This window comes from Adiantum capillus-veneris, chromosome 14 (assembly GCF_014529385.1).
Source record: "Adiantum capillus-veneris isolate H3 chromosome 14, ASM1452938v2, whole genome shotgun sequence".
NCBI classification, from domain to species: Eukaryota; Viridiplantae; Streptophyta; class Polypodiopsida; order Polypodiales; family Pteridaceae; genus Adiantum; species Adiantum capillus-veneris.
Window position 1 is genome coordinate 158,415,821 of NC_140944.1, and position 12,263 is coordinate 158,428,083.

The 12,263-nt window shown below is 41.7% G+C and overlaps 1 protein-coding gene across 2 annotated transcripts; it reads right to left on the reverse strand.

Moving 5' to 3' along the window:
• Nucleotides 1–8,490: 8,490 nt before the first annotated feature.
• LOC147443434 (uncharacterized) lies at nt 8,491–10,125 on the reverse strand. 2 transcript variants are annotated; one of them, XM_086529867.1, is made up of 4 exons: nt 9,856–10,125; nt 9,551–9,724; nt 9,144–9,433; nt 8,491–9,003 (listed from the first exon to the last, which is right to left on the reverse strand). In XM_086529867.1, the coding sequence occupies exons 3-4, from the start codon at nt 9,383–9,385 to the stop codon at nt 8,640–8,642; spliced, it is 606 nt and encodes a 201-aa protein (XP_086385993.1). In that variant the 5' UTR covers nt 9,386–9,433; nt 9,551–9,724; nt 9,856–10,125; the 3' UTR covers nt 8,491–8,639. The 2 variants fall into 2 exon arrangements, with proteins under 2 accessions (XP_086385993.1, XP_086385992.1); XM_086529866.1 differs by having other exon boundaries at nt 9,551–9,727.
• Nucleotides 10,126–12,263: the final 2,138 nt, after the last annotated feature.

Below are 12,263 nucleotides of genomic sequence, written 5' to 3' on the forward strand. Positions count from 1 at the left end.
CAAAGTTCAGGTGGAGCATCTCACTTGCTTCCCTAAGGTGAATCTTCTTGTCCTTCCAGAAAACCACGTTCCTTTTATAAGCTTCATCAAATTCATCACATTATTTAACATATTTGTGGTCTTCACTATCACACCACATGCATCGATCCTAGCCTTTGCATGGAGGCTGCTGTCTAGGCTCAGAAGTAGACCCCTTTGCAGCTTAACCCTTTAAAATTTATAGCTTTGAAATTCAAATTTAATTCGTGAATACCTTTCACCAATTCGTCAAGAACTGGATCCTCCACTCTAGGTATTGCCGAGGTTGTTTACCTCTTCCACAACATCCATGATGTCAGCGACAATCAGCTTATCGACTCTCATCTTTCATTTCACGATCATATTCACTACTTTAGTCACCATCTTCCAGTCGGATGTTAAGCCCAATTCTCCTGTTGAATCCTCCAGCAACTGCACTAGACTCTTTTGAATTTGTGGATCAGCAGCCTGAATGAATAGTTCAACCTTTTGATCCTTCATTGAACGTTGTTCTATAGAGGACAGTTGCTCGAATTTCTATTCAAATTCCCGTGATAATTCTTGTGCATATAATTTTTTGTTTTTCTTCTCCACCCACTTCATAAAACTTTGTCTGGTTACCCTTTGTGAATCCTCAAGAAAGTATTCCTCCTAAGGAGCGCCTTCTTGAAGTCCTTCCAATTCGGGCCTTGAATCACCTTAATCTCTTTTATTCGGCTCCTAAGTTCCGGAACCGCAATTAAATGGAATCCTTCCACTGCATTTTGATCATCGATTCCACTATCTTCCATTTCCTGCTCGTAGATATTGCAAAACTTGCTAATATCCCGGGCTTCAAATTGTTGTAATTTCTCAGTAACTGTGTGCCGAGCTTTACGAATCCTCTCTTGCAAATTATACTGCTATTGGGAAGCCTATTGTTGTTGCATGTACACAGCAAACTGCTGCATCATTTGCTGCATGGCTGCATCTTGCGGTATCAACATCTTTCTCCACAAACATTGCTCACCCTAGCTCGTTTTGTGTCGGGTTCACCAAGATGTCGGGGGATTTGTATTCGAAAGGTGAGTTGGGAAGGCACGGGGCCCCTGGCTGTGAGAGGTGTGAGGGAAAGAGTTTTAGCAGACACAAATGAAGATAGAGCTTAAAACAGACAGTTTGATTCAGATTCTGAAGCCTGAGAACTCAAATCAAATACTTAACAATATCTCGATTTAATCATATGTTAATGGAGGAGTTTATGCGCCTTACAAGGTTTAACCTGCCTTAATCTAGGTGCTAATCAAGAAAATCATTACTGAACTGCTTCGTTTTCCTTTCGCTTCTTCCCACTATGGCTTTAGGAGCTTCGACTTCCAATGGCCTTAGGTGGTCCAATTTGGTTTAAGGTTACCGGCTTAGGATTTATGGCTTATGAGAGTGAGGGCTTTGGCTTAAGCAAGCTTAGGCTTCTCATGGCTAAATGAGATCCGAGTAGATTTGGCTTCGAGAGCTTATGCTTAATGAGATCCGAGATTATGGCTTAGAGAGATTATGGAAGCTTGTGTTTAAGGATTTGGTTTAGAGCTTAAGATTGATTGCTAATGAGTTTGACAAGCTTGGCTTCGAGAGCTTACTATTCCCCTCCAGATAGAAGAAGATGAATGAAAAGAGTAGGAGACCCGAAAGAGAGCCGTCTCCCTTATTGCATTTGCTTTCTAAAATTGGCCAACCCATTAGCGATGTCGCTAATGGGTAGCCACCCTAGCTGACGTGGCACCCAAAATTTGACCTCCTCCAAATCGGGCGAGAGTGGCTCCAAACAGGAGCACACTAGCAAGCAGCGCAAGATTCGCTTCTTCATCGAGCTCGCCTGAGCGCTCATGAGGCCTGTGCGAGCGCATCTATGGCCCCATGCGCTGTCGTTTCTGGCTTCGCCCTCGCCCTGCCTTTTTTTTCTATTGGCTACACACTATTTGATAATTAGGGCGGCCATTGGCCATAGTTTAGTGGGCGGCCATATTCATTGGGTGGCCGATCTTATTGGATTATGGCTTTGGGAACCACATATGGTCCACATCTCGGCCAAGGCAATGCCTCGCACGACTTCATTTTCTAACATCGCTTGACTAGCAATATCACCTTGAATTCTGTTGCCCACTCTAGTGCATTGAATGCCACCATAGCTTTCAAAATGCAAGTTTAAGTGTCCATCAAGGCAAGGCATTATATATATATAAAAATGCTTTTGTATCGGCCCACATTTGGCATACATATCGGGCAATGCATTGAATTAAGCATGTATATTGGCCATATCTTGTCAGTCGAAACCCCGATTGACAAACTGGAAAGACCGACATGCTCCTGGAGGAAGTGAGCACTTTGGACCCATGTATCCCTATCATCTTTGACCTTTTATCAGGAGTTTCCCAATCCGATACGGATCTGCTACTGACTCAACTTAAAACTATCAGAACTTCTTATGTTTAGCTCCAATCGACGAGCTCTAAAGACAGGCCTTTAGAGCCCTTCAAGTACTTCAACTTTGATAATAAAATCCCCGCTATGACCACTTCAAGAATACTCACTTTTTAGCATTACCAAGACATCTTTTGGCCGTTAGAGCCGCATCTGGCACAATTTTAGCTTGAAATTGGCTTGTGAGGAAGCCCTTATTACTGCTGAATAATCATGTAGGATTCAAATAAACCTGATTGACATACCTTTGCTCATTTTCTTGGCATGGAAGTGGAGTGGCAGGACAACGGGGACCTCATAACAACCAACAAAGGGGACACCAAGAAGAGATTGGAATGAGCACAACAAAGAGAACAGCCTCACAACACAACTCAATGCAGAGGAAGCTTGTGATGTGACAATAGGAAGGCCAATGGGATTGTCAATTCCAAGCGTAGAGGCATCTCATACACGGGAGAGAATGATTTGAAGTGGTTGTCCTTACAAAATACTACACCACACACACACACACACATTTTTTGTCAAAAGTAGCTCATAATATAAAATTTGGAGTTCCTACCCAAAAAAAAATTAGAATATGATATATTTTGTTTTATGGACATAACAAAGAAGCACCAAATAGGTGAGTTCAAAATTGGTCTTTTTTTGTGTACCACCAATACCTGCTTTCACCCCTTAACCCAGTATGGACCTTTGCTAGACATTGACATGATTGTTTCGATAATAACAATGTAGAAGAATATAAAAGTCATTCTATTGTCTAACTACTTATTTGTTTTACAAGAGACGAATTATTCTTGACATCAACGGATTGTTGTTTTTTTGAGATCCATATCATTAAAATGCAGGATCTCTCAACATGTGCAACTTTCGTGTAGCTGGACACACAGTCAGTTTACGACTGGGCACCAAGGAATTTTTCCTGGTTTTGCGTCACGATATGGTCTTCTATGCAGTTGAGAAACTTCAAGCCCCTCATAGACATAGTTTGTAACATAGCCGAAATTGAGTGTTGGGAATTTAATTTAGTGTATTGCCAAGCATAGTGTGCTATCGTCGATGGCCACTATCACCCTACAGAACCAAATGTACAACTTTATTACAAACGTTTTCTCAAATACTTGTCCAATTTCATGTTGACAACACTGTGTTGATAGATGAAACACCACAGAAGGGATTACTTAATCCACTGGGCAGAACTCTCTTCCCACCCTTATTTGAAGGGCATGAGCATGGCTTCTACAGATAAATTCTCCAAGTTCCAAAACATATCGCTTATTTAGGCAATTTTAGCAGTCTTTTTGATAGCAGTTTCTCTGCGGAGAGATGCATTGCCAGTTGCATTTTTGTGTGAGCACATCTAGTGCTATTGAGCTCTTTTGCGAGCAGATATCTTTGAGGGTTCATTTCTACTGCATGCAACAGTTCTTGGTGCCTGTTTGAGTGCGGTTTACGCATGTATGTTGAGTTATGGACATTGCTAATTGTACTACGTATGGAGCCAATTTTTGCTATTCTGGCAGTTTTTCCCGGTCATTTCTGAGACTCGGAAGGGAAGAGCCCTTTTTGAGATTATTTCTAGTCCTATTGTGTCTGCATTATCCTTTTGGAGGGTCAATAGCATGAGGTTTTCTTTGAACTGGGGTATTCTCGAATGTTGAGATACCTTCGGTGATACAAGTAGTTGGAGTTTCCCTTTATGGTACCCTTGCCATAGGACATGTATCTGGATGGTTTTTTGTGCTTTTGACACTGAATTGGCCGTCACATTGTAGTGGTTTTGCATAGTATGCATATGTCCAATGATTTTTCTTTTGATTAATTTATGAGTTTTTAAGTTGAGGTCTGACTCCTCATACAAAGGAGACTCTGTCGAATTTTTCTTGCGAGTCCATTTTATGCGTTCTTGGAAGTTCTAGTTGTTCTTACACAATGATTGTACTACATTTTGGTTTGAGTTTTCTCTCCTATTCTAGGGAAAACTCTATTGAAATTTTCCCAGGTGATTTGCCATAAGTTTTGGCTACATTCTCTTAATCATGGCTGCGAGTAGTGCTTTCGAAAGAAAAGAGTACTACATCAAAAAGTTTGATGGCTCAAACGTTGTCATTTGCGGTAGCGTATGCACGATGTTTTGATCAGCAAAGGCTTGTTAACCCTTGTGTGCAATAAGAGAGAATGCATACGCTAATGATTTCTATGGTGACCATTCGCCTGCACCTTGGTGAATCCATTTACTTTACCATAATGAATAAGGCCAACATGAAAGATTTGTGGAATGCTCTATGTCAGGCTTGGGATGGCAACATTTCCTTGAACAAGGTTTTCTTGATGAAGACATTGATGTGCATGAACATGATAGAAGGCATAATGTTAGTTCACATTTGAACAAATTCAACAACGTGTTTTTATAGCTTACTTCAAAAGGTCTCAATTTCGATGATGAAATGAAGGTCATTTTCTTACTATGTTCGCTACCATCGTCATGGGATACTTTCAACACATCCATAAGTAATCCTGCACCCAATGGCAAGCTAGATTTCAGTAGTGTTGTTGATGCGTTGCTCACTGAGGAGATTCGACGTCAATTTCTTGATGCGAGTGGGCATGGTGATGCATATGTCATCAGTGGCAATCATGACAAGTAAAAGCAACGTGGTCGTAGCCGCGGTCATTTAGAGGATTACAGGTACGGTTGTAGCAAGAGTCCTGGCAAAGACATGCAAAATGTTGAGTGTTGCTACTGCCATAAAAACGGACACTTGAAGAAATATTTTTGCACAATGCAGCGTGCTAAGGGGAAAGAGAAAGCAAATTATGACAAACCTAAAAGCAACATGAATATTGAAGAGCTTAATGTGGCTGAGTCTCCATCCATTGAAAAAGTTTTTGAAGTGTCAAATGATATATTGACTTTCACATTGGATTTGAGTCAAGATGCATTTTTAACCCATGATGAGTGCTAATGCGTAGAATTGGATTGTGGACTCAGGTGCTAGCTTTCACGTGGCTCCTCACAAGGAGTGGTTTTTTACGTACACTGCCACACATGGCACAATGAATCTAGGTAATTCTTATGAGGTTGATGTATGCGTAATGGCACTAAGTTTATGCTACATAATGTCAGACATGTACCCAAAGAGTTTGATGTCCGTTGTACACTTAGATGATTTGGATTACACTACCATATTTGCTCATGGTTCTTGGATTATAACGAAGGGAAACTTGGTCATGCTTAAAGACCAGAAGTTTTGGCTCATTTTACTCACTTTATGTCTCTTTTGTGAAAAAGAATTCTATTTGTGTAGCCGAGCTGCTATCTACAGAGTTGTGGCATAGCCGGCTACAACATATGAGGCAAAAGGGAATGAGAAACAGAGTCTTCTAGATCTCATTCATAGTGACTTGTGCCGACCTATGCCAATCAAGTCTCTAGGGGGAGCGTTATACTTTCTAGCATTCATAGATGACTCTACTAGAAAGCTGTGGGTTTAAGTCTTGAAGCAGAAGAGCGACTTCTTTAGTGTCTTTCAAAAGTTCTTAGCATTGGTCGAGAACCAATCGGGTAGAAAGCTTAAAGCTTTGCGCATTGACAATGGAGGCGAGTACATCTCCTCCGAGTTCAAGGACTTTTGCAGCAAAAGAGGCATTAGAAGACAATTTACAACTCCTTACACACCCGCCCAAAGCGGGGTGGCTGACAGAATGTATAGAACCATTCACGAATGAGTCACTTCTTTGTTGTCTGCGGCCAACTTACCTCAAGAATTTTGGGGAGAAGCTGCTATAATGGCTGCTTGCTCTAATACCACTTGATGGTGCTGAGAGGTAGACTAGCTAGAGGCTTGCTCCACCCACACATCGTGCCCTCTCTCCTTCCCTATCTTGCACACTCCACCTCTCAGCACCATCAGAACTCGGCTAGTTAGCTCTCTACATACAATATTTTTTCCCTTCATTGCATTACTTTGCGTCCACCTAGTAAGAAATAGAACATTGAGGGCTCGTTGTCCACGGTCTCGTCCACTATGTCGTGCCAAAGTTGCAAAAGGTTGGATTGCTCCCTTATTGTGACAGCTTTCACAAGGTTGAGCTCTTTGTCCAATACCTCCACATCTGCGATAGCATTGTTCTCCTCCAAGCATACCGACTCTTGAACAATAGGCACAAACCGAGAGTAGGGTGCAACAATTTGAGAGCGCTTGTACCACAAGGAGATGAGAAGTGATTGTGTGCCGATCTTGCAATAGGTTGGCATCGAGTTGAGAACCAACGATCAATGTGAACTAGCTCTAAGAGTTAGTTCACGTGATGTTGAGGATGTTCACGACTGGTTGTCTTCTGGTTGCTAACTTTTCAAATTTTTGTGAGAGGTTGCCAAGGAAAAGCAGTTTGCAGCCACTTGCAATGTTGCTTCAAAGAGAGGGGGTGGAGCAAGTACGGAACTTCATAAAGGGACAAGCAGCTAAAAGGGGCACTTCATTTTCTTCTAACAAACTTAAATACGCCTACTAGAATTGTGGAAAAATCATACAAGAGGTTGTCATGGGAACTGGTTTGTTGCTAGTTGCGCACAAGTTCGCAACTGACTTGCCATGTGCACAATACCTAAGAATGTCCCAATTTTGTCTACTCTACACTCACTCCTTTACCTACATATTTTAGTGGAGGGGAAAAGGGTCTCTCTCTCTCTCTCTCTCTCTCTCACACACACACACACACACACACACACACACACACACACATATTGGTTTTGAGACCTTTTGACCTTGTTAAGAGCATATTTGCATGTGCAGGGTTGAACTCCTGCCCGCTTGTGTAAGCGAACGCTCTCTGGTGGTCTCAACCCTACTGAAATCAGCAAAGTTGGATTTCTAGTCTTCTACCCCTACCCGTTGAAATTGTGCTCCATTTCAAGTGTGCTGCAGTTAACACATGTGAACAAAAGAGCTGATGAGCGACACAATTCCACCCCCATCTCACGGTGGTCCAGGATCGGTGTTCCAAGTTCTCTAAAAGATGTGGACCGTTCGTTTATTCCCAAGAAAAAAAAGATTCCGGCCGATCTAGCCCCACGATTTGAACCCACCACCTCCCACACTAGAGATGTAGACTCTCCCATTAAGCTATCATGCGCCGCTTGAACAGCGGGTGAGAACATAGTATGATATGGCAAAAGTGCCGAGGTGGGGATCATTCGGTGCTTGCTTGGAGATCACTTTAAAATGGTTGGGGTCACACAGTGAACAATTGGAGATCACTTTAGAATGGTTGGGGTCACACGATGATCACTTTGGAATAGGTAGGTTCATAGGGTGATCACATCTCAACTGGGAATCACATGGGGATCACTTGAGATCACTTGATGTTCGCATTGGGTTTCCTTGGGATTCACTTTAATTGTGATGACATGACGATCACTTGGGGATTAATTCGCCATCGAACTGCGCAAAACCAATCCCGCCACCCTTAATTAATAGCGACCATTAATCCCACCGGACACAAGTGGTGTCAAATAATCACGAGGACCCCCACCCATGCGGACATGCCCTCAGAAATGGGTTCTCAACTTTCAAGTATACATAAAATACAGTGAAAGTTCCAATAAAAATCACTAATAAAAGACCAACCAAGCATCACGCATCACTCTATCTCTTTGTTTGTCCAGTGTACACATTGCGGAATTTGACCCTACTCTTCCCGAATTAGGGCTATGCCTATCACCTTTAGTAACATTCCCCTTTTTAAATTAGTTTCACTTATATAAAAATGAAAAATTGTAGAAAGCATAATTAAGGACAGGCCAACTTGCTGCACGAGTTGCATTTTTAGAAAAGTAGCTAAGGCCGACATGAGGGCCCGACACCCTCATTCAAAACAAAGCAAAGCGTCTCTTTGTGCTATCTTCTGTCGATGACCATTCTTTGTTGTTTCAGGATGTATAGACAAGGAAGCCAGATAAAAGAGAGATAGAGAGAGAGAGAGAGAGAGAGCGTCTCTTAAAACCAGATCATATCACATGAACATGACGTTTACTATTATGCGTGCAGATCAGTGAAAACACAAAACAAAAGGACAAGTAATTCGCAGGCTACAGGAGTACGACGTTACTAGCAGAATACACGACGACGCTGTTTGCTACTTATAACACCCCGCTATTTTGTTTATATGACATGCAGCTTGCGTTTTGAATGCCTTCCAAGCTCGTTCCACTGCTTTAATCTCGAATTCACTCGTCTCTTCATTGTTGATCCCAGAGTATTGCAGCAGACGTTAATATCCACACACTTGCAATCTTGCAGAGCGCTCGTCGACTCTCTTGCACCTGCTGCATTTGCAGAGAACTCTAATTCTAAATGCTGATGAAGAGGAATTATATCAGTGCTTGTTGATCGCTCCGTTTGCAGCAATTGCTGTAGCGATGAACCCATGGTATGAGCTTGCGCTGCACATTCATGAGCACCGCAGCGCTGATCTGAGGATGCGCTGTTCAATTTGCTTTCATGAGTATTTGTACACGCTGCGCACCTATATTCAATATAGTTGAAGAGTATAATTAGCATCCATATAGATCTGCTGGGCAATATGAATGGATGCATAACACATTACATGACCTTGACAAGCAAAAAGGAGGCAAACTGTGGCAAGTCTTGCTAGCGCTAATATACCTGATAAACAAGGTACTCCGTAGCCAGCTGGGGGCAGTAGAGTCCATAGGTGCTACGTGCTTGAAACGTGGCCTTCTCATGAGTTTTCGGCAACGCTCCAGAAAGCGTCCTCCTTCACCAATTTTGTTTAAGAAACCATGGAGTACATTGCGGCGATTTTGCGAGTAACTGCTGCCTGCTGCTGCTACAAATGAGCGGCCTATTTGCGCCAACCCGGAATTTCTTGTTGTCCCCATCCCCATCAATGACCCCAAAGTTATGCTTCTTGCTTGGAAGGAGAAGAACGAAGACTGTCATGACACCCACACCACAATATGCACATCATATCCCGCATGAGTTATACATTGATTAGAGGAGCTTTGTGCGTCCTTGAAGAAGAAGAACCAACAGCAGATGCTCGCACTTACCTATGTATCTCCTATGTCTGAAGAATCGAGCGATGAGCAAGAAGGACTCGCAAGCAGATGAAAGTTGGAATGGGGATTGTATTCCACAGCGTCAACGCCTGTGAATTCGCGAGCTAGCAGCATCTGCAGTAATGTCACTGGCTGCAATCCCAGCGGCCATCCAGCTGCGTCGTCCTGCTGGAGTGCATGGTATAGTGTATTTATCACTCACATGCATATCAATATTGCGCGCGCGCGGACAAACGCACACACAAAGAAACAATGGCAAATTGAGGCAGAAGATATAGTTAAAACCCTTCACGTACCTCATATCCCATAATTCACCTTGGCCGGATCCTGGACAGTGGAACCACTAAATCTAATTAATGGGCGGCACGTTGCAACTACACATGAAATCTCTCTCGAAGAAGTCCGAAGAAGAGAAGAGCACGACGTAGTTGGATTTTTTGGGACGGGGGTTTGTATGACAACCAGAGGATCTCTGGAGTACGTACGTGGCCCACCCCAGATCAGGAAGCCGTGGAGCTTTCAAAACTTCAATGGTGAAGCGCTGGTCCAAATGGTCATCCTCATTTGAGATTCTACAACTCATAGTCCAAAGTTCGGACCATTGCTAAAGTCATTGTTCTCAAGAGGGCAAGGGATGTGTGGATTGGCTTCTCACGTGGAGGAGACTTCTCTTTATGGTTCTATATCAACTCATTTCTCGCATCCCCCTCTGACTTCTTTTTTTCGAGAAAGTAGTAAATTGTATTAAAAAAGAGAGGAAAGAAAAGTACAAAGTCTCAAAAGAAGGGAAAGTGGCGGTCCCATCAAGAGAGGTTAAAGAAGACTACATGCATCAGCCATTATGGCTCCTTCTCTAGAGTAAAAAGACAGCAATCCATCTCTCCATTGGTTGCAGTGAAGATTTCTTTGAATAAAATACAAAGGATTGGTAGGGACATCCTTAACAGGTTGATAGGATTGTATAGATGGCGCTCTAAGTAAGATCTTTTCTCCATTTGAAGACTAACAACATATATAGACCATGGAAGATCTATAATTAAATCTCCTTTGTTTTTCACAATGTTGATTGTCCATTGTTACCTTCTTGTCTCTTTAGGAAAATCAATCTTCTTTGTACCACGTTGTAGTTGTGATGTCAGCCCAGTATCACAGTGTCAAAAAATGAGAGTAAACAACATCATTGATGTTATATGTGGTAGAAGGCTCCTCCCAATTTTCAATGGATTCTCTTCATTGAGGAAATTTGATTGCTCAAGGAACTCATCTTAAATAATTCGATTTTGTTTTAGTTGCTTGATAAGACCAGTCATGTCCATTACACTTGGTGTGTCCTTTGCACCCTTATACAAAACAATCATTCCAGTATCTATTTCTGTTTGAATCTTTTCTACTTCATCTTCATCTAGACCACACAAATATCTAAAAACTGTGCCGTTGGCTTTTTATTCTCTCTCTCTCTCTCTCTCTCTCTCTCTAATTGCTCTATGATCTTAAGCCATCGATCATAAATAGGATCAGAGTAAGTGACCATATGAGCTTGTTTGGTGATGAATCATGCACCAACAAAAATCCTTGCCATTTTGAGAAATGCTTGCAAAATCAAAACAAATTAAATATAAGAATTTCAATTGTTTTCTCATTATATAACCATGAGGGAGAAAGAAAAAGAAAACTTACATCCCAAGGTGTGTGAGATTTTATACCTTCCTTTTCACCAATGTTTGGACGTGGAGCGTTTTTGAAATATCCACTGACTGCAAAGATGCTTGAGAATGTCACTATAAGGTTGCTTAACATATAGCACCTTGGCCTCCTCATTTGCTATGGCTGATATGGCTATTGCAACTCGTGGGGATGGATCTACAACAATTGGGGCCTTTCTTTTCTCATAAACTTGTATTAGATCCTAGGAGCTACCATCCTTTTGCATTTCGTAAAATCTTAACATTTTGGCTGCATAAATTGAGTGTTGTCCATCAATGATCCAAAACTTGTATTTAACAAGTCTTTGTTCTTCTACCTCAGTACGTGTCATTGGAACTCCAGACTTTTGGGCATAAGTCTTTACATGAATTAGATAAGCACATGATGAAGGCCGATTTGCACTTGCTCTAAAGAAAAGCATACAATTTTGTACTTGATCAAGCTTTAGCTGACGACAATTATAATGATCACGAGCAAGAGAACAATTAGTGATGGGAATCTCGTATTCCTTATACTTGAAAGAGAAGCATGCCAAATACTTTTCCATGCCTCCTGTAGAACTCTTCTTTGCTTTTTGGACCTCGTTTTCTAAGCGATCAGACTCCACAAACCTTAATAAGGGTTGATTGCTTGTGGATTCTAACCAATTATTTGTGTTGTTTTTTATCTCAAAGAAAAAATGGTTCAAAAACAAAAATTTGTGACGGTTTCTATTAATGTGACTTTGCAAGTGATGCTAAGAGAAAGTGATACTTAGACGTTTATGGAGTGCAAGGTGCACAATTTCACAAAGTGCATGTCTTTGTGGCTAGTGACGAAGATGAGAATAGACTGATGATCTAGGAAAGGTAGTCTCTGCAAGTATTGCAACAATTGAAGGACATCCTCACATTGAGTGCATTAACATTGGGATACTTGGAAATACCGAGTACCAGCTATTGGAAAATTACTATGTCGTTGAAAAAAGGGTCAAAGACAAGGAAGAGACAATGTTTTCACG

What these genes read in the sequence shown, in the direction of transcription:
- LOC147443434 (XM_086529867.1), bottom strand. Translation starts at nt 9,385, where the DNA reads ATGGGGATGGGGACAACAAGAAATTCCGGGTTGGCGCAAATAGGCCGC. An exon ending in CGGAGTACCTTGTTTATCAG is followed by an intron (nt 9,004 to 9,143) that starts GTATATTAGCGC and finishes TATTGAATATAG; the next exon opens with GTGCGCAGCGTGTACAAATA.